The sequence below is a fragment of the Choloepus didactylus genome, chromosome 1, assembly GCF_015220235.1.
Source record: "Choloepus didactylus isolate mChoDid1 chromosome 1, mChoDid1.pri, whole genome shotgun sequence".
Lineage (NCBI taxonomy): Eukaryota > Metazoa > Chordata > Mammalia > Pilosa > Megalonychidae > Choloepus > Choloepus didactylus.
Window position 1 is genome coordinate 5,240,373 of NC_051307.1, and position 21,408 is coordinate 5,261,780.

Below are 21,408 nucleotides of genomic sequence, written 5' to 3' on the forward strand. Positions count from 1 at the left end.
AAAACTAGACATGATTATGCTTTAAGAAGATAGAATGTCTCATTCTCTTTTGCAAAATTGTCAGGAAAACCAAAGGAAAGCAAAACGTGTGTGAAAATCTCTTTAAACACCTATATTTAAAATTTAGGAAAGAAATAATTTCTTGAAATCATTTTATAGAGCAAAACATTAAGGATCGTAAGCAAACTTGTTTTACTCAAATTGATGTATGAAAGGCCTAAGCCGAGCAAACTAAACTAACATCAGAGCACCGTGGGTAGCAGAGTAATAAGGTTTGATTGTCGCGATCCAGTATTTCAAAATTAGATGTAGCAATTTCTGACTACATAAGAGAAATAATCCTAATATGTTTATAAATCCCCCAGATAATATTTGTTTTGTCTTTCTATAAGCATATTAACATTCTTAATGGACTTAGTATCAGACACATGTTGCTGTATGAAATGCATAAATTCAGATATTGCTCTCACAAATGTTTTCATATCATTACTCTGAATATATTCTAGATATTTTAACATTGTAAATTGCTTCGTTTGCTTTTTATTACCATTCCAAATATTTTAACTTTATTTCTAAACTAATAATCTCTCGTAAAGCAGTGAGTGTGTGAAATATAAATGGCAGGAGTTCGTGGGGAATGCCCCTGGCCGCTCCACGGGCATCCTCATGGACTCTGGCGACAGGGTCACCCACATGTGCCCATCCACGAGGACTGCGCCCTGCCCCACGCCATCCTGCGTCTGGACTTCGTGAAGATCCTCACCGAGCACGGCTACAGCTTCACCACCACGGCCGAGCGGGAGATCGTGCGCAATATCAAGGAGGAGCTCTGCTGTGTTGCCCTGGACGTCGAGCAGGAGATGGCCACAGCCGTCTCCTCCTGCTCCCTGGAGAAGAGCTGCAAGCTGCCAACGGGCAGGTCAACACCATCGGCAGTGAGCGGTTCCGCTGCCCCGAGGCCCTCCTCCAGCCGTGCTTCCTGGGCATGGAATCCTGTGGCGTCCACGAAACTTCCTTCAACTCCATCATGAAGTGGGACATAGACATCTGCAAGGATCTCTATGCCAACACGGTGCTGTCTGGTCCGGGCATCGCCGACAGGACGCCAAAGGAGATCACAGCGCTGGCACCAGGCACGATGACGATCAAGCACTCCGTGTGGATCGGGGGCTCCATCCTGGCCCCGCTGTCCACCTTCCAGCAGATATGGATCAGCAAGCAGGGGTACGAGGAGTCCAGCTGCCCATCGTCCACCGCACATGCTTCTAGGTGGACTGTTACTTAGTTGCATTACACCCCTTCTTGACAAAACCTAACTTGTGTAGAAAACGAGATGAGATTGGCGTGGCTTTGTTTTTCCTTTAATTTTTTTGCTTGTTTTTTGGCACTTGACTCAGGATTTAAAAACTGGAATGGTCAAGGTGACAGCAGTCGGTTGGAGCGAGCATCCCCAAAGTTCTACAGATGTAGCTGAGGACTTTGATTGTACAGTGTTCTTTCTTTCTTTTTTTTTTTTTGATAGTCATTCCAAATACCGTGAGATGCATTGTTAACGGAAGTTCCTTGCCTCCCCCAAAGCCGCCCACTTCTTCCTAAGGAGAGCGGCCGGGTCCTCGCCCACATTCACACTGTGGAGGGTGACAACGTTGCTTTCATGTAAATGATGTCATCCAAATTTTTTTTTGAAAAAAGGTCCTCCACCTTAATTCTTGTTCTTTTTATTTTAAATTTTGAATGGTCAGCCATCGTGGCCCCCCCCTTTTTGTCCCCTAACTTTAGATGGATGAAGGCTGTGGTCTCCCTGGGATGTGGTCATGTACGGAGGTGTCTGGGGCTTGTCTGTTCATGGACTTGAGACCAGGTCAGTAAAAGTGCACACTTTGGCCGCTTGCCCAGAGACGCCAGCTGCTCGGCAGCTTCCCGTAAATACCTTCCAAACAAAGATGAAGGATCCCCTTATTATTTTTGTAAGTTTGAAAATTAGTATTACCACCATTTTTCTGACATGCATTCACTTGGGGAACTGGCAAACCTTCTGAATGTCTGAAATGTCAGGTATCCATTTGTGCGCCTGTCACTTTAAGCAAAATTTTCACTGAAGCTCTCAATTGGCCAGTGTTTAAATTTGTGCATTTCTGGGTCTGTTTTAGGGGTCACCGTGGAGTCAGTCCTGGCTTTCCTCTCCACTGTCCTTTGTGCCATAGCACTGATTTTTGAGATGAGCCCGAGTCACACGAGACTCAATCCCAAAGGAAGATGATCTTCCCTGTGTTTCTCTGGCAAAGGCACGCTTTTCAGCAACCAGGGCAAACGTGCTTTTCTAAGTGGCCTGTTTCTGAACTCTAGATCCTGCACCCTCACCCCCTTAACACTCCTTTTTAGAGAATTGGGGGAAAAATAAGAATTGGCACCATGCATTTACCTGTGTTAATACCCCCCAGCCCCAATGTTTTGCACAAGGAGGTTTGGAAATCACCTTCAAAGTCGGGGACATATTTACCCAACATTTGACTCACGTTTCAGAACTGAGTGAGTCCACAGAGACTGCCAAACACAAAGCAAGGAAATATAGTTCCTGGAGCTTTGTTCTGTCATGATGTTTGGGCCATTTTTAGCAGCTCAGAGATAAGTAGGATGCTTGTATCTTGGATCTCTTAACACAGTTTGAAACAGTGTGTGGCAGTTGCTGCAATAATTAAAGGCTGAACTCCGGCCGGTGGTGTTCCAGCTTCTCTGAGCTTCGAACCAAAAGCCACGTGGGATCGATAGGCCTCCACCCGCCTGGCTGGGGGCGGGGCGGCCCGATTAGCTGTGGAAATGAAATGGAATGAAAGCCTGTCTTTCCCTTAATATCTAGTAATGTGGAGCAAGGGAAGGGAGGTGGAGATGGCCGTGGAGCTGAGGCTGTCCTTTTATTTGCTTCTGGCACCTGGGTTGACCTTCCCGGGAATACCGCAGTGAGTTCAAAGCTCTTCTTTCCTTCCCCTTGATTTGTGTGTGTGTGTGGGGGGCACATGTGATGAGCTGAGATTTCTGTTTTAGAAAGAGCCTCTGGCTGAAAGATGGTGTGTTGGTTTTTTAACACACTACCACAACGTAGCTTACGACAACACGCGTTTCTGATGTGACTGTTCCTGCGGTCAGACGTCCCGCACGGGTCACACTGTGCTAAAAGCAAGCTGCTGGCAGGGCTGCCGCAGGGAGGATCCATTTCCTCGCTCGTCTGGGTCGTTGGCAGCGTTGAGTTCCCTGTGGCTTGGCGACAGGGCTCCGTTTTCGGGCCGGCTGTAAGCCGAGGGCGGTTCCCACAGCTGGAGCCCACCACTCGCCTGGGCTCGCGGCCCCCTCCTCCATCGTCATGCTCAGTAGTGGTGGGGCGAGTCCTCACGTCACCTTGTACACTGTCAAGGACACGTGTGGTCAGCTTGGACCCACCCAGATTCCCAGGTCCACACCGTGGTGACCGTTGGAAAGTCCGTTGGCTGTGGAGGATCCCAGCTGAGGGCAGGCTCCCCTTTGGGGGCCCCTGTTCTGCCTCCTACAGGTGCACTGGGTGGATGAAGCGTCATTACAGAGCAGAGACCGCTGGGGGGTGGCTGTCGGGACCAGGCAGGAGCACAAGGACGCTGCTTGCTCTGCCCCCTTCTCTTCGGGGGGGGGGGGTGTGTTTGTTGGGTCTTGGGCGTGGGGCTTCCAAGCCCAGGACCAGGAATAAAGTGTTTTGCTGGTTTGGATATATTGTGTCTCCCAGAAAAGCCATGTTCTTTAATGCAATCTTGTGGGGGCAGACTGATTATTCTGTGGATTCGGGTGGAAACTGATTGAATTATTTCCAAGGGGGTGTATCCCCGCCCATTCAGGATGGGTTGTGATTAGTTCATTGGAGTATTGAAGAGAAAAGCTAGGAGCTGACACAGACCCAGATGCTTGCTGATGCTTGGAGATGCTTGGACACGTTTGGAGATGAAGCCCAAGAATTTGCTCCAGATACGCTAAGAGAGGCCCCCATATGTTTAGAAAGAAATGCCCTGGGATAACAAGCAAGAATGCACAAAGAGCTATGAAAGAGAAGCTAAGAGAGGACCCTTAGGTGCTTAGATGCACAGGAGCTGAAGAAGCTAAGAGAGATAAGCCCAGAGACGTTTTGGAGAAAGCCATTTTGAAACACAACCTAGGAGCAAAGGACTAGCAGACGCCAGCCACGTGCCTTCCCAGCTGACAGAGGTGTTCCATCTGCCATCAGCCTTTCTGCAGTGAAGGTATTCTCTTGTTGATGACTTACTCTGGACAATTCTATGGACTTAGAACTGTAAATTTGTAACTAAATAAACTCCCTTTATAAAAGCCAATCCGTTTCTGGTATTCTGCTAATGGCAGCGCTAGCAAACTGGAGCAGGTGTCCTGGCTTCCGTTCTGATCCTCCTCTCTCCTTCACACCTTGGAGGTAGTCCCAGAAGGAAAAATGCAAAGCACAGCCAACAGTTCATTTTTAAAAGACTCTGAGTCAAGGAAGGCTCTGGTAAGGGGTGCGGGACATGGGAAAGGGGAGGTTGAAGGGAGCTTGGGGGTCCTCATTTCCATTTTGAAGCACGTGACATGCCAAGGGGTCACTAAGCAATTGTCTCTGAAAGCAAATGAGTAAATGACCGTGCACACTCATTAAAGCTCTGGCAGAAAGAGCAGACCTCGGATAACCAGTTTTATTTTATTTTTTAAATAGCTGGAGTTCCACATGAAAGACAAGCGAGAAGACATCCAGATTAGGTGGTCCTTCATCAACGTGCCAGAAATGGCCATCCGGGTCCAGCCCAAAGCACTACAGGAGGTCAGTCTGGGAGCTTTGGTGATTATCCCGTCAGGTTTATGTGGTGACAACAGTATGGGGGATTCGAGGCTCTGAGCAGGCGTCTGGGAGGTTCACAGCCCCCTTCCTTCACCCCAGCCATCTTCCACCAGGTTCATGCGGGCTTTGGATTATGTGTCTCGGCGTCACAGGGCAGAGGAGGGGACACCTTTGGATGGATTTAATGCAGGATCCCCAACCCGGGCTATGCCCTGGAATCCCCTGGGCAGCCTTTATAACTCCCGGTGCCGGGGTCTCCCCCCTCCCCCCGGGGTGTGGGTTTCATTGGCCTGAGAGTTTTTTAAAGTGCTCCTGTGCAACCGAGGCTGAGAACCATCGAACCAACAAAACCCTAGGTTTCTGTTAAAGTTTCATAAAGGCTGGTGTCAAACCCTCTCTCCCCCTGGGAGGGCCGCTTCGCTTGTAACTCACTGGGTCCAAAAACTTACTCCAAGGGCAGGTCCTCCTTCCATTTCATGGATTTTGCAGGGAAGGATGCACCTGAAATCTGATGACCGTTTCCATCCTGGCTGCCCCTGGCTTGGGAAGCAGGCGGTGGGGATGCTGTGTCAAGCTGGCGTCAGTCACTTTCTATCCTTGGAAAGACCGTGTAAAATCACTTATACCAAAGCCTTAGGTTCTCAGGTTAAATTCTTCCTTCCCAGTGGCTTTTGTGATATTTCCTAGAACCTTCACTCCATTTCAGACTCTTGTTCAAATATTGTGTTAGCACCATAGCTGAAACGTGTCAATCCCATCATTTATTTGTCCATTAATATTTTAATTTCTTATGCCCTGATATAGATTGCTTATATTTTTCTTTAGAAATCATAATTCTTTTAACATGTGTACCCAAGAAGTGTCATTTTTACCTGGCTATTTAGTTTTACAAGGATTAGGTATCAGGCAGCCCCCTGGCCCCCATTTCTTTGTCTTTTTCTCCCTTCTTTCTATATTTATATCTCTTTTTTTCCATAGTGACATTGTTTGCTCAGGCCTGATGTGCAGACAAAACAGTTTTATTGTTTCGCCCACACCACCATTGCCCCAACAAGGCTCCCACAGTTAAGGATTTCTCTTCAGGTCTTTCTGTCTCAGAATAGATCACCCCGAGTGGGGGAACAGATCCTGTGTTCAAAAATTGCGTGCATTAATTTTTTTCCTGCGTGGCGTTATGCTACCAATTCCATATAAGTGAATTTCATTTACTTCTGTTAGTATTCAGTGTCCCCCTCAGCCTCATTGATTAAATTTATTTTTTGAAAATGTGAAGTAGTAACGTGGTTCCAAAGCCAAAGCTACCTGTGAAGTTGTACTCAGAAGTGCAGCCTCCGTCCCACCCCCTCTACCGTCACCTACCCCCTGTACCGGGGAACCGTCTCATTCGCTTTTGTTTCTTTCCCATGTTTCTTGCAAAAACAAGTGTGTGAGCGAGCACAGGTGCCACCCCCAACCCCACAGATAGCAGCTGCCTGTGCTCCTTACACCTGGCTGGCCCGTGCTTTACCGAGGAGGCCTGGGGCTTCCCGGGTGAAGTGGAGCTAGAATTCACCCCAGGAGCCCTCGGGTACCCACCTTCTGTGTCCCCAGGAGGGGGGCGGTGGCTGGAGGTGGAGGGGCTTAAAAGGAAGCTCCCAGGGCTACTGCCTGGGGCCCTAAAATGGGACGAATCCTGACACTGAGCACCCCGAGTTCATCTTTCACTCTCGGTTTCCCCTTCTGTAAAGTGAGGGGAAATTGTGGGGTGAAAAAGTGAAGTAGATAAACAAAATGTAGTTGGTCCATACAATGGAATATTACTCAGCCATCAAAAGGAGTGAAGTGCTGATGCACACGACAATGTGTGTGGATGAAGCTTGAGGACATGTGAAGTGAAAGAAGCCAGACATGAAGGACGCCGCGCTAAGGCTCCATGTTTACGAAACGCCCAGGGCAGGCACAGCTCTAGAGGCAGAAGGTGGGTCAGTGGTCAGTGATTGCTGGGGCTAGAGGAGGGGCAGTGGGAAGAGACTGAAGGGTACAGGGTTTCCTTCAGGGTGACAACAATGATGAAAATGTTTTGGAACTAGACAGAGATGGTGGTCGCACAACCTTGTGAATGTACCAGAAGCCACTGAAATGGCTAATGTTATGTTATGTGAATTTCACCTCACCTGAAACAAAAAAGTATATTAAGGACCCTGTTCAAGAGAGAGATGACGCATAGCGTTTAAAAGTGCAGACCCTGCAGCCTGAACACCAGGGATTGACTCCCGGCCCAGCTTCTTATGAGCTGTGTGACCCTGGGCATGTTAATTAACTTCTCTGTGCCTCAGTTTCCTTATCTGTGAAATGGAGATGATATTTAAAGCAGTTGCAAGGATTAAATGAGTATGTGTGTGTGTATATACATACATGTCAAATTGAACCTGCACATCTAAGGGTGCCATAATTATTATCTATTTTGATTATTATTATTTTAGAGTTTTTGGCAGGGAGTAGATTTTCAATAAATGGCAGGTTTGGACTAAGTTTGCTGCAAGAAGGTGTGGCCGAGCAGGGCCTGATATCGCAAGTAGGAAGGTTTCAGTGGGTCTGGGGTCCCCATGGAAATCCTATACCTGTATGTGTCCTGCTCCCAGGGCAGGGTGGGGCCTTCGATAGCAGAGCCAGAATCAGAGCCTGGGCAGCTGGGCCTTTGCCAAATCCATGATCCTCCATGGCTTGCCCTCCCCTCAAAACCACAGGGTGACACCGTGGACCCCAATGTAGCCAGCACAGATGAGCATACTCTGTTAGCAAATATCCAACCAGGTCCTGTTTTTAAGATTCTCAAAACAAAGGCTATAATATTTAAACAAGGCTTTTTGGGAAAAAAAAAAACAAAACCTAATTGTTCTTTGCATTAATTGAGATTTTTAAACGTAGACTCGGCTTGCTTTTTAAAAAAAAAGTTTTTGAGACATACAGAAAATTACACATACATGTAGGGCTCATTGAATCTTTCACAAAACTGAACATACCTGGGTGTCCAGCACCCAGATCCAGAAGCAGAACAGGCTCGGCTTCCCAGAGCCCCCCTGTATCCCCCCTTCCATTCCCTCCCTTCCCGTGGCCTGCCAGGGGTCCCCACTATCCTGGCTTCCAGCTGTGTATTGTCAGTTCCCTGTGCTGCGTAACAAATCACCCCAGACCTAGCAGCTAAAACACACACCTGTTATCTCAGGGTTTCCAAGTCCAGGTTCCGGCCGTGGCCCAGCCGAGTCTTCTGCTCGGGGCCTCCCAAGGCCACGGTGACGGTGTCAGCCAGGCTGTGTTGCTTCCTGGGGTTGGGAGTCCTCTTCCAGGCTCACGTGGTTACTGCCAAAATTCAGTTCCTTACAGCTGTAGGACTGAAGGCCCTACGTCCTTGCTGACCGTCGGCTGGGGGCACGCTCGGCTCCTAGAGGCCTCCATGGGTCCTTGCTCTGTGGCCCCCTCCTCTCCCAGTGTGGCGGCTTTGTCAAAGCCACAGGAGAATCTCCCGCTGAGACGGATTCTTCTATATCATAACTCTTGACATTCTTCACCTTTGCCATAGCCCATTCGTTAGAAATGAGTCACAGATCCCATCTATGCTCAAGGTGGGGGGATTGCAAAGAATGTGACTCTGTGGGGGTCATCTTAGAATTCTGCCCACCACTCAAGCCTAGATGAGTTTTGCCTGTTTTGAGCTTTCACTCAGCACGTCTGTGAGATTCCTCCAGGCTGTCCGGTGACCCGACGTGCTGGTTGCTGGGTAGCATTCCACGTGGGACTGCACGTGGCTTATTTCTCTATTTAGCTATTGATGGGCATCTGGGTACTTTCCAGTTTGGGACGATTATGGGTCACAGTGCTATGAACATTCTAGAACTATGAACAAGTTTCTTTCGGGCATTAACTTTTGTAGCTTTATAGGTCCTGATTGCTGATCAAGTTAACCCCCCCAGCTTTGTCGTCCTTCCTCCAGCTTGTCTTTATTGTTCTTTGCCCTTTTCATTGACTTGAAGACTTTTTAATCTTCAACAACAACAAAAAAGTCAACTCTGCAAGGAAGAAAAAAAAAACATGTTTTTATTTTTTATATTTGATGAAAAAGACTGGAAGGATATGCCTGAAAATATGGACATATTTCTATGTTGCAAGTGCGTTCATTTTTAGAATTCTTTAATAATGAGCATGCCTTGCCTTTGAAATCAGTAGAAAGGCCCCTCTGTCCCAGACAAGACAGTGAATATCTAACCTTTTGGAGACCCCTTGGCAAGAACGAGTGTAGGCCTAACATCACGTTTGCTTGACTTCAGGATGGAGTGAGGAGAGCTGTGTGTTTTGCTCATAATTTTGCACAGGTGCTCAGGCATGAAATGATTAATGACATTTGCCTCTTTCACCAGGACCAGCTGATTGAGACAAATGCAATATCTGAAGCTCTCAAAGGCATTTTGAAGCACCTGGTTAGTTCCGCGTCCCCATCGGTGGTTCTGAGCACAAAACCCTCGGCTGCGAAGGAAGCCCAGGTAAACCCGTGCCCGGGCGTGGGTGCCTCTGCACCCCGTTGGGGAATCTGGGGGCGTTTCCAAAGTTCCTCCACCACTGCCCATCACAGCCTCGGGATGGCGCCTCGGTCCAGGGCACAGGGTCCCAGAGCCCCTCAGGATGGAAGGAAGGGGTTGCCGGGCCATCCAGGGTGCTGCCACCCCAGTCAGGCCCTGCTCTCCTCTCTCTGCTTTTCATGAACAAAAACTGGCCTTTCCTCTGTCCATGTGGCGTCCAGTGTCCTGGTTCTCGTCCTTCCAGGGTTGGAAGGAGGGAGACCCATTAGTGGTGAGGACAGTGCACCAGAAGCAGGCAGAGCTGGTGGGGAGGGGCCAGGATGATGGCCCAGGCTGGGGGGAGCCTGACCCCTGGCCAGCAGCAGCCACTGCCTCCTGCAGGAAGAGCTCGGGCCCCGTGGGAGGCGCTGCACAGCCAAGGCTCACCCTCTAGGTGTCCCCCGCCCCCCGCCGTGCTGTTTTCCCGATGACCCCTTCCTCAGTCAGATGAGCACAGCAGCTCTCTCTGTGGTCCTCTGTCTTCCCTGTGGGTCGCTGAGCTTCCTTTTTCTTTTTGCAGAATCTCCAGCCCCCTGCATCTACTTCTCAGGAACCCTGTCCTCCCAAACCTCCAAGGGCTCACAAACTAAAACTGCTGGTGAAGAACATCCACGCCTCGCTGCTAAATGATTCTGGTGCTGCAGGTAGAATGGCCACACCGCGAGGGGCTCCTGAGATGACGTGGGACCCCGCTGTCCTGTAGCAGGGACGTCCCTGCAGTCGGAGCGGAGTTGGTTTCCGGGGGGTGGGGCTGGGGCTTGAAGTCTGGGTTCCAGGTGGCCTTTGGTTTCCTCCGGTGGCACTACTCACTCGGATCAGAAGTGTGATTCCTGTCTTTGTTTGCAGCATAGCACCCCCCAAAAAATAGCATAAAAGTTTAGATGTGAGACAGTTAAAAATACAACCTTGATCTTGCATATGTGAAATCCGCGTGAAGAAAGCAACGCTGCTGTCAGTTTGCTCTTTTGCTTTAGTTTTGAAGGTGCCTTTCTTTTTTTTACTAGTTGACACATACACTCAGTCAATTCTGGTCGCTCACAGTGTTATCTTCTATAAAGTTGCCGTGAACACTTGAATTAGTGATACAGAACCTGGGGAAGTACAAGAGGTTCCTGCCTCTGGTCACAGCATTTCATCAACCAAGTGATGCACAACCTTGCTCTGCGTGGGATTCTGTTTAAAGACACCCCATTTAATCTACCTTGTTGATTCTCTGACTCTGAACTGCAGGCCCAGAGCTCTCTACAAGCTCTTTCAACATAGGCGACTTCTCCGTGAGGCCCGTCCCAGCCTCCTCGCGCTCGGGAACCCCTGATGGCCCCACAGCGCTACACTCAGGGCCGCCTTAGACAGCAAAACCACCAGCAGAAAGCACAAAAGTGGAAAAAAAACAAACAAACCTGGCCCTCGATAGCCCGCACAAGGGACGCTTGCTTACAGGGTGAGAGCTGAAATGAGCGAGAACGTCACCTCGTTCAGCTCAGCTCGGAACGTGCACGTTGGGCGATTCTGATTTCCTCCACTTGGTGCACGTCCACAGATGCCCACGAAAGTGCCGCGAGTATGATTTGGGGGTTGCAAGTAAATGTCAGGAAGTAGGCAGATTCACAAGTGCGGACTCTGCGACTGATGAGGATCCGCTGTGCGTGTTGAGCGTCCCTGACAGATGTTCAGGTTCTGCTCCCCTTAGGACAGGAGTGGCACAGGCTGGTTTCCAGGGACCCCTGGGTGCTCTGAGATGGCAGCTGCTGTCTGAGAAAAGCAAAGGTGTCTTTTTAGGTGACTGAATTTTTGCTGAGGCGCTGAACATAGTAACTGGAAGGATATGTCTTTCCGCTGTGACTCAGTTTTGCTGAAAGTAGAAATTTATTGTTGTGGTTGTTTTCTCCAGTCTGAGAATATTAGAGGTCACATCTTCATTTGCACGCAGTTTCTTTTCCTGGTTCTAAACACAGGCCACATTTAACAATGGAGATTCTTGCAAAACTAGTCGTAGATGGTTTTTTTGCTTGTTCTTGGTAAAATCAGTGGCAGGTCGCCCTTGGGAGTCCATGGTGCTAAGGGCTGGCAGCAGGACCCCTGGACTTGGTGAGTGAGGGCTGGAGTCGTGGCTCGGGCACGTTCTTGCCCATGTCCAGGCCCCGTTCCCCGCCCCCACCTGGGTCTGAGTCTGTCCATCAAGGGCTGGTGTGAAGATAAAGTGAGACACCGTGTGCAGAACACTTAGCACAGCCTGGCACGGTGAAGCGTGAACACTCTAGCAGTTACTGATTACACTGTATGTTCAGGGCTTTGTGCCACAGGCATTGTCTTGAAGCAGAAACGATTAGAGAAACGCCCCATTATGTGGATCAAAGATGCCAGAGAAGGTCTGTGAGTGAGCCAAGTCAGGTAGAAAAACACATACCCACTGCAAGTGGGGAAAAGGGTTCTCCGTGAGGCACCCCCAAATTCAAGCGCCATCCCAGGGGCTTTCAGCTGGACCTTTCTTTGGCAAGCAACGGTCTGTCCTGAAGCTGGGGACAGAGCTCTGCTGCGGTGGAGTCACCCCCACAGAAGGGTCCCCCACCTGGCAGGCTGTGCCCAGAGGGAGCAGGGGTGCTGGGGGTCAGCCTGGGCTGGAGACATCAGTGCAGGTCATAGTTCTTTGATCCCCACTGAGTCCTGCACTTTGGGAGTTCGTAAATGGCCAATGGAAAATATAACAGACAGAGGCGGCAAGCCAGGAGCTCTGTCATCTAATTCGTCCTTTCTTTTATATGTGAAAATGTTTAAAGGCAATTTAGAAAACAAGACTAAAAGCCCCTTTCTCTGATTTAGGCATCGTCAAGCCAGTCTGTGTAGCCCAGCTGGACCACCCTCCTCAGAGGTTCTCCAGCAACTCAGCGACAAGCACTACCGACCTCAGCTGGGAGGAGGAATTGAGCTTGTGAGTACATCGCGGGGTGTTTGTGGGCCTGGGTTTCCACAGCCGCACCTGCTCAACGCGGCCGAATCCTGCAATCATTCTGTGACACTCTTTAAACCAGAAGGAAACTAAAAGGGGCACTCAGCATCCGAGGTGGCTTAAGTCAAACGTGGATTCCTTCTAAAGGCAGTTCTCGGTAATAACTCCTTCCTCACCCACATCCCAGGCCCTGTTGCCGTTCTGGCGAGAGAGAATCATTTTTGAGCCTCCCCGTTGCCTTAGAAACACAGGCCATCCAGAGCAGGGCGGAAAGAAACTTCTGACTGATACCAGACTTGGACAAAGGAAGTAGAAAAAGAGAAAAGTAAAGACTGATTCCACTTATGATTAGTGGTGTAAGAATCCTAAATAAAATTTTATCACTTAGAATCCAACAGCACATTAAAACTAATTCACCATGATCATGAGCTGATACCTGAAATGTAAGGATGGCTTAATAGGAGATCTACTAATGAAATTTACATATCATCAGATCAAAGGTGAAAATAATTGTATCATCTCAACAGATGCCCAAAAAACATTTAATACTCATTCCTGATTTTAAAACTCTTAAAACAAAATTCATGGACACTTCTCTAATAAGATTTAAAAAATCATCATAAATGGTAAGTATGAGAGGTATTCCCACTGAAGTCAAGAAAAGGATGACCCCTGTTTTGTTCTAAAAGTACTAATTAATGCAAATTGATAATAAAAATAAATTTATACAAAAAAATACTAGAGAGGAAGAAGTAAAACCAGTCATTCCTAGGAGATGATGTTGCGTATCTGGGATACTCAAGAAAATCAGCTAAGACTATTAGAAATAATAACAGACCAAGGATAGAAATAAACAATACTAGCAAAATTAATAGGAATAATAATTCAAGAAAGTGGCTGATTATAAAAATATAGAAATTAATCACTCTCTGATGCTTAAATAATCAGCAATTAGAAAACTTAATGGAAAAAAATGTGTGTATACAATATACACGAACACACAAACACGTACATTAGGCATTTCTGAATCATTAATGAAAATATGAATAATCCCTTAGAAAATTGGAGAAACCCTCTGAACTGGAAATACAAAAATAAGAAATGTAACTGGCCAGAAACTTCTGAAAAGAAGTCCAACCTCAGAAATCATTAAAGTAATGTAAACTTAAAAGAGAGAGATTGTTTTTCCCCTCACAGGGGATGATAGGTAATGGAAGTGAAAATTGGGGTAACCATTTTGGAGATTGGCTCTATGTATAAAAAAACTTCTTCAATGTGTATGTGTCCTTTGACCATAAATGACAGTTTTCCTAAGGGAATCACACAATGTGCAAAGATGTACATGTAAGGATATTTATCTCAGCTTGGCTATAATTATGAAAAATTGGGAATAACCAACCCACTGTAAGAGTTGGCTGTTAAAGGGTGGGTTAAATAAGATTTCAGGGAACCAGATATTGGAATACTACACAGCTGTTAAAAATGACGTTGCTTCTGTAGTTACTGACATGGAAAGATGTCCAGGTATCGTAAATGAAAAAATAGATTACAAAGGATGAGAGAAGACTATTATGCTCCAGATTTCGTTTTTTAATAAGTATATAGCTGTGCTTTCCAATACGGTAGCTACCAGCTATGTGTGGCTCCTTAAATTTAAGTGAATTAAAAAGAAATGAAATTTATTTTGGTTCCTCAGTTGCACTGACCACATTTTAAGTGCCCAGTAGCCGGTGCAGCCAGCGGCTGCCACGTCGGGCAGCCCACGCGTAGAGTGTCCCCCACGGCAGGACAGGCTGGCAGCCAGCTGGGGAGGTCACCCACCAAGATGCCAGCCGTGGCTGTTTCTGGGTGGTGAGGTTGCAGATAATCTTCATTTTCTTAGTTATAGGTCTCTGTAGTTACTTAAATCTTGATGATGACTGCGTTCCATTTTAAAATCAGAAAAAAAAATAACTATTTCAAAAGCGTAATAAAACATGGCATTTTTAAACATTCACAGCTTTTACTCCTTTCCACAGTGAACTGAATGCCAAATCGAGGGAGTTACAGCTGCAGATTTTCGAGGACAGCGGGTCCGCCGAAGGTGGGTGCCGAGCCGGACAGAGCCCTGCACTCTGGGGAGGCTGTGGGCCGCACAGACCCCAGCCGTGGGGAGTTGGGGAGCTGGGAAGCTGGGGTAACCCAGCAGACCAAGCTGGCTCACCCCTAAACCACACCAGGTCGCCACAAGGAGCGTTTGGCCCGGGGTCAGTTTCGGTGTTTAACAAGGTCACGCAGCTTGGGAAAGAGTCTAACTGGCCTTTCCTTGTTAAACGAGCCCCGACAGCTTAAACTGGACGTGTGTTTAGATACAAGAAAGCAACAGCTAGAGGTAAAATCTGTCAAATGAAATGGACCTCTGTGTGTGTGTGCGTGTGTGTATGTGTGTGTGAATCAGTAGTTTTAATATTTATTACATTTTTTAAAATACCCCTGAATATACCAAAATTGGGGGGTGGAGAGCTCCTCGCCTGGCTTATCTGGCTGTGAAATCAAGTTATCTCAGTCCCTCGGCAGAGGGAAAACCAAGTCCAGTTTCTGGTTATTAGCAAGGGCTTTGAGGCCATTTCCTGGGGAACCCACAGGAGGAGTGACGTTCCAGGAGAGCGCGATGGATGAGCCCTGGGTGGGGCGGCTCTCTGAGTGGACAGAAGTTGCTTCCAATCCCCTCCCTTGGGCACCACCCCTGGGGGCCCCTTCCCCATCTCGGCCCAGTCCAGCGTGATGGGACGTGGAATTGCAAACTTAGAAAAATAAAAATAGTACAAAGAATAACTATTTAACCCTTACCCACACGCATCTGTTTGTAGCATTTTGCCCCATTTCCTTTATCATTTGCATTCTCTCATTCACTCTCTGTCTCTCCCTATCTCTGTCCCTCTCTCTCCACACACACACACACACACACACACACACACATGCACTATTTTTTCTGAACCATATGAGAACCAGTTGCAGATATGCTGGCCCCTTGGTCCTAAAATCTTTCGTGTGTATTTCCTAGAAATTCTGATATCTTCTTACACACCCACAGTACAGTTTTCAACTTCCTCAATAATTTACATTGATAGCAATTATTTTATCTAATATACCATCCCTAACTCAACTTCATCAGTTCATCCAATAATGTCCTTTATTGCAGTTATTTTCCAGGCTGGTACAGGCTCAGCTGTTTCCCAAAATTGTCCTATCTCCTTCGCCTCCTTTGGTCTGAACATCTCCACACCCTTTTTTTGTCGTTTGTGATTGTGACGTTCTAGAAATTCTGAGCGTTGAGTGTGTTCAACGTGGGGTGTCTGTCAGGAGCGCGTGCTGGTTCTCACACACTCCTTGCTCGTCTTCTTGTTTTTTCAGGTCTGTTGGCGATGACGACTGTTCCTGTAGATTTATTTAAAAAGCAGCCCTCGGGACCACAGAGCTTTACGTTGACCCCGGGGCCCGCCCCCGGTGGCTTGGTGCTGGGCTCGGTCACCGCGGAGGTATGGCTCTCACTGTCCCCCCCGGCCAGTGTCTGGCTTGATCCCCCTCAGATAAGGGGCAGCTTCGCTTACGTCCATTCTTACCCTTGTCCAGTGTGAAGTAAGAAGCCCGTCTTTCCTCAGAAAGCTAAATACACAATGACCCTATGACCCTTCAGTCCCACTTCTAGGTAACACCAGAAAGAATTGAAAGCAGGGACTCGAGCAGATATTTGCACACAGGTGTTCATAGCCGCATCATTCACAATTGCCAAAAGGTGATAACAACCCACGTGTCCATCGACAGATGTGTGTATAAACAGAACGCGATCTATCCCTAAAAAGGAATATTACTCAGCTGTAAGAAGGGATGAGGTTCACAGGCTGCCACATGGATGAGCTTTGAAAACATTATGCCAAGTGAAAGCAGCTGGGCACCTAAGGACACTATGCCTGATTTCACTTTTAAGAACGATCTAGAATTGGCCTATTTGCAGAGATAGAAAGATTAGAGGTTCCCAGGAGTGGGCACGGGAGGATGGGGAGGGAGTGTTGTCGCTTGGTGGGTATAGAGTGTAACTGTTGGAAGCTTTTTAAATAAAATTAAGGGGAGAAAAGGGAATGAGGCCATTAGTTGTTTTTTTAAAAAAAAAAAACAAAAAACAAAAAACCCACAAATGAATAAGCAGCAACTCCCCTGAAAGGAAATGCATTTTGCAGAACCGATTTCGGGCCCGGAGTAGAAGAGACTCTGTGCTCCCTGGCACTGAGTGGCCTGCTATGAAATAACTTTCCATCGTTCCATGTCCATGGGTGCAACCCAGAAAGGCTTTGGAACTTCTGTGGTTCTCCACCGTGTGTTCCCACCCTTGCGTGCCCAGGGGCTGAGGGTGAGCTTAGGTCTCATTGTTCTGGTCGGTTCTGGGAAAATCCACGTTCATTGACCATACTTGGTGACGTTAAGTGAAGAAACCAGCGGTCCCTGGCTAGGCGTCTCCTGTGCACGTGTCCGAAACAGCAGGTAACCCGCCTTCTCTGCAGTTCTCTTACATAGAACCCGGTGACTCAAAACCCTGGCACATCCCCAGCCCCGCTCCTGCTGCAAAGATAGAGAAAGCCCGCACGGTGATGCCCTGCGGGACCGTCGTCACGACCGCCACCACCGTGAAAACCAAGCCGCGCTTCGATGCGGGGAGGGCGTCCCCCCTGCGCTGCGGTGAGACTCGCGAGCACCGTGTTCCCCAGAGACCCTGTAAACCGCACCCTGCCTGTCCGCATCTTGCCTCTGCAAACGGCAGAGCCTGCAGGGCTGAGCGTGCTTAAGAAGATCTCATAGCATGGGAAGACTGGTCCTTGGCAGGGGTTTTGCTTAATTTTCTTTTCTTTTTTTTTCTTTTTTTGGACAATTATGTTTCCATTTTGTCAAATAAATACCCAATAAGCTGAAGCAAGGTATAACCCTGGGGTACATTCTGAAGCTAAATGTTACAAGTAGATTTTAAGTAGTTACACTTTGGTGTAGCTCTAGCCACATTAAATGAAGGATTGGTTCCTTTATTTATTTATTTATCCGGGGGCCATGCACTTTCTTGAAAACTTAGATATTAGTGGTCAGTAGAGTTTCTTATATTTAAAGTTACTTACTGGAAGCCTGGCTGTGTGATCATTTTAGATCCAACTGAATTCTGTACATGTCCCCACAGCCACCACCCTGGAGCCGACTTCTGTAAAAGCCCATGATTTATTTTACAAAAATACACATTGAGTCTTTGCTTGTGCAAAAGCATTACCTTCCCAGAAGAGATCGCTTGCCATGGTTCTTGAATGCAAAATAGAAAGTGAAATTTTGATTTAATTAAAATGTTCTTTAAATTTTTTTTAAACTGGGCCTCCCAACACCAGTTTCGACTCAAATAATAGAAAGGAAAATAAAAAAAAGACTAAGCTTATTGGCCTCCCAATACCAATTTTGACCCAAATAATAGAAAGGAGGAAAAAATGAAGACAACTTGTTAGAAAAGCTTCCGGTTTGGTCTTGCCTGCCCCACCGGATGAGAGAGAGTTGAAGTGAGGGATATGATTTCTCTTTCCCACACCTGCCGGCTCCCCTCGCTTGCTGCCCGCCCTGTGTAATGAGTCGTTTTTCTTGGCAGAGTCGCCCACGAAAACTCCTGTTCGAGTGAAAGTGATCGAGAAGGACATCGCCGTCCAGTCCATCTCCTGCCAAAACGCGCCCGTCAGCAAAACCTTCTCTTCCTCAGACACGGGTAAGGGCAGGCTGGCCCCTGCCCTCCTTTCTCTTAGCATCTTTCAGCTGTTCCAACACCCCCTCCTCACCCGATATGAAGTAAACTCTGCCTTTTCTGAATTTGGGAAGAACTTTTTCTTTCTTTTCTGAGTAATCAGTGAAGAAGTAGAAGTAGAAAAAGGAAATTAAAGTGGAACAAACACCAGGAGTGACGCTAGCACCCCACTTTTTAAGTTCTAGGGAGCGTTTTAACAAAATAAATATAAAAACCCAGTCTGCAGCTCACTTGATAAAATTTCTGAACATAATTTTTCCCTGTTGTACAACATACTCTTTACATTAATATTATAAAATAACTAGGACTCATGGGCCATAATCACAGAAACAATTGATTTTTGCCTCCTACTGTCCCTTTAAACCTGTTTACTAGTAGTTTCCCCTCCCCCCTCCAGGTGACTCTCAGGTTTTCCAGGGTCTCTTTCAGCTAATAGACATCTTCAAAGAGATACCTACTGTCCCTTTAAATCGCAAGCACCATCTAAAGCCAGTGATTGAATCTTCCCCCTGCGGGCAGGGAAGGGGCAGGTGGGCCCCGCAGCCCCCACCCCCGCCACCTCCCCTGCCCGGGTGGGTTCTTGGGCTGACCTGCCTGCCCTCTCCGGGGACACCCGGCTCCTTCATCTGCACTCTGGGGGCAGCTTTAGGCAGCACCCCCATGCACTGGGAACCCCGGCTCGGCCTTGTGCAGAGCTCTCCAAAGCTTTCCTCTTGGTCCTCTTTTCTTCTCACCGTGGTCAGGTGCCCTCGCCACTCCCTTTGGAAATGCAGCAGCTAGGACACGGTCAAAACTGAGCTGGGAAAAGTGCTTTTTTAAAAAATCATATTTTTTTTTAAAAATTAAAGATGTTGTTGGTTTCCCAAAAAATCGTGCAGAAAATACAGAGTCCCCACATAACCCTCCTCCATCATTAGCACCTCACATTCGTGTGTTTCCTTTGTTATGCTGATGAAAGAATATTATTATAATTGTGCTCTCAATTCTAGTCCATAGTTTACATTAGGATTCACTGTTTGTGATGTACAAAGCTATGGGTTTTTTTTAATTTTTGTTCTAGTAACATATATGCAACCTAAAATTTCCCCTTTTAATGGCATTCAAATATATGTTTCAGTGCTATTAATTACACTCAGTGTTGTGCTACCATTGCCACCATCCACTCCCCAGACTTTTCCATCATTGCAGACGGGATCTCTGCACCCGTTAAGCATTAACTTCCCATTCACTACACCCATCCCAGCCCCTGCTGACCTATATTTTAATTTCTGAGTTTATGAATTTGCTTATTCTTTCATATCAGTGAGATGAGACACTGTTTGTCCTTTTGTGTCTGGCTTATTTCACCCCCCATGATATCTTCACGATTCATCCACATTGTCACATGGATCAGAACTTCACTTCTTCTTTTTAACACCTCATTCCTTTGGCAGCTTTGTCACTGTAATTTTCATCGAGGCTGAGTAGTGGAGCGACGAGTGTCGGCTCTGGGTGATACCCTGGCCTCTCGGCTCTGCCACCTACCTGGCTGCCACACAGTGTCCCCGTTTGTCAAATGGGGTTAAAAGTGCACTTGTATCATGGGGCTTTTGTGATGATTAAGTGAATAATGTGCACAGAGCTCGTTGAGTGGTGCCTGGGACGTATGAAGTGTTCCGTAGGTGTTAGCCAGCGTGAGACTTTGAACATGGGAAGAAGCTTCTTTTCTTAGCCAACCCTTCAAAGCCCTGATGACTATTTATTTGTTCATCACTCTTGGGAGGAAAAATGAGTAAGTACATTTCCTTTCAAAGTTCAGAAACTGCTAAGAGGTTACAGAGGACTTTTTGTTTGCTTGCTTCTGTGGTTTTTCATCAACTCTGTTGAGGTGTAATTGAGATACAACAAAACGCCTAGATCCTGAGTGTTTACTTCATCGTGTATCGTAACCACACGGGCAATCGAGTTGACACCAACGGTCAGCAAACTACAGCTTGTGACCTCTTTTTGTAAACAAGGTTTTGTCGGAGCCCAGGCAGGCAGGCACACTCAGAGTCGTCTGTTGGGCTCTCGGGCTGCGGAGATGGAGCCGAGTAGTTGTGGCAGAGACGAGAGGGTCTGTAGAGCTGAAAGTATTTATTCTCCGTCTTAGTCGGCCAGAGCTGCTGTAACAACACCGTCCCCCAATTGGCTTAAACCACTGGAATTTACTGTCACACAGTTTTGGAGGCTGGGAGCCTAGAGTAGAGGCACTGGCAGGCCAGGCCCTCTGCAAAGTCTGTCGGATTCTGGTGGCGGCTTGCCGGCGCTCCGTGCCTCAGTGCCTGCCCCGTCACCTGGCCATCCCTCTCCTGTGCCTCCTCGGGCTTCTGTTTCTGGTCCAAATTCCGTTTGCCTGTGAGGACTCCTGTCATATTGGATCCAGGCCCACCCTGGTTCAGTCTGGCCTCATCTTAATAGGGTCTTCAAAAATCCTATTTATAAGTGAGTCCACGCCACAAGGACTGGGACTCACGCCTTGAACATGCCTTGTGGGGGGCACTCTGTCCCTTTCTAGAGAGTATTTGCCAACCTGTGCTGTAGAGGGTTCCCTCTCCCCAGAAGTGCCCGGAGTTTTTAAATTTTTGCTGATGAGCTCAATGCTGCCTTCCGTCCTACAGAGCTGCTGGTGTTGAGCGGGGCTGACCCAGTGGCCGAAGTTGCCATTCGACAGCTCAGCGAATCCTCGAAACTCAAACGGAAGTCTCCGCGGAAGAAAAGCACACTCATCATCTCGGGGGTCTCCAAGGTGCGGTGACGGCTGGAGGGGAGCGCGTGTCTGGGGCTGACCTGCCAGTCTGCCCACGTTCTTGATTATATTCCAGAAAGTTCCCCTTGCAGATGTCCAGTGACATTCCTCATCCGATGTAGGGGTTATCTATGGTATTGTGTTTAGACACTTAATCTTCAGTTTATGCTGGTTTCTTCGATGAAAAATCATTGGAATAGAAAGAAGCCCGTGGCGTGAAATTCCTCTTCAGCACAGAATCTGCCTTTGCCCCCACCCCCATTATGGGAAACTTTTACTCTCTGCGTTACACATTCCCAAAGCATTTTAATTTTTTGCAGTGAATGTTTATTGCTTTTGTAAACAGAGTAGAGCAAAGATTGTCTTAAAAAATATCCAATGCAATCCACTTTCTTTCCCTTCTCCTGTTCTGTGACATCTGTGCCCAGAGCAGGTGGCGGGTGTGAGGGCTTCCTGTTG

At 47.5% G+C, this 21,408-nt stretch overlaps 1 protein-coding gene and 1 pseudogene across 1 annotated transcript in view; both read left to right on the forward strand.

The window, feature by feature from the left end:
- Positions 1-21,408, forward strand: part of C2CD2 (C2 calcium dependent domain containing 2) — an 85,679-nt gene that overhangs the window by 45,230 nt on the left and 19,041 nt on the right. The window contains exons 4-12 of the mRNA XM_037831427.1: positions 4,721-4,825; positions 9,238-9,360; positions 9,956-10,079; positions 12,256-12,364; positions 14,401-14,465; positions 15,776-15,900; positions 16,921-17,095; positions 18,033-18,146; positions 20,822-20,949. Of these exons, the coding sequence (XP_037687355.1) occupies positions 4,721-4,825; positions 9,238-9,360; positions 9,956-10,079; positions 12,256-12,364; positions 14,401-14,465; positions 15,776-15,900; positions 16,921-17,095; positions 18,033-18,146; positions 20,822-20,949 (1,068 nt within the window). The remainder of the gene's footprint in view (positions 1-4,720; positions 4,826-9,237; positions 9,361-9,955; positions 10,080-12,255; positions 12,365-14,400; positions 14,466-15,775; positions 15,901-16,920; positions 17,096-18,032; positions 18,147-20,821; positions 20,950-21,408) is intronic.
- On the forward strand, positions 612-1,269 carry LOC119530272 (annotated as a pseudogene).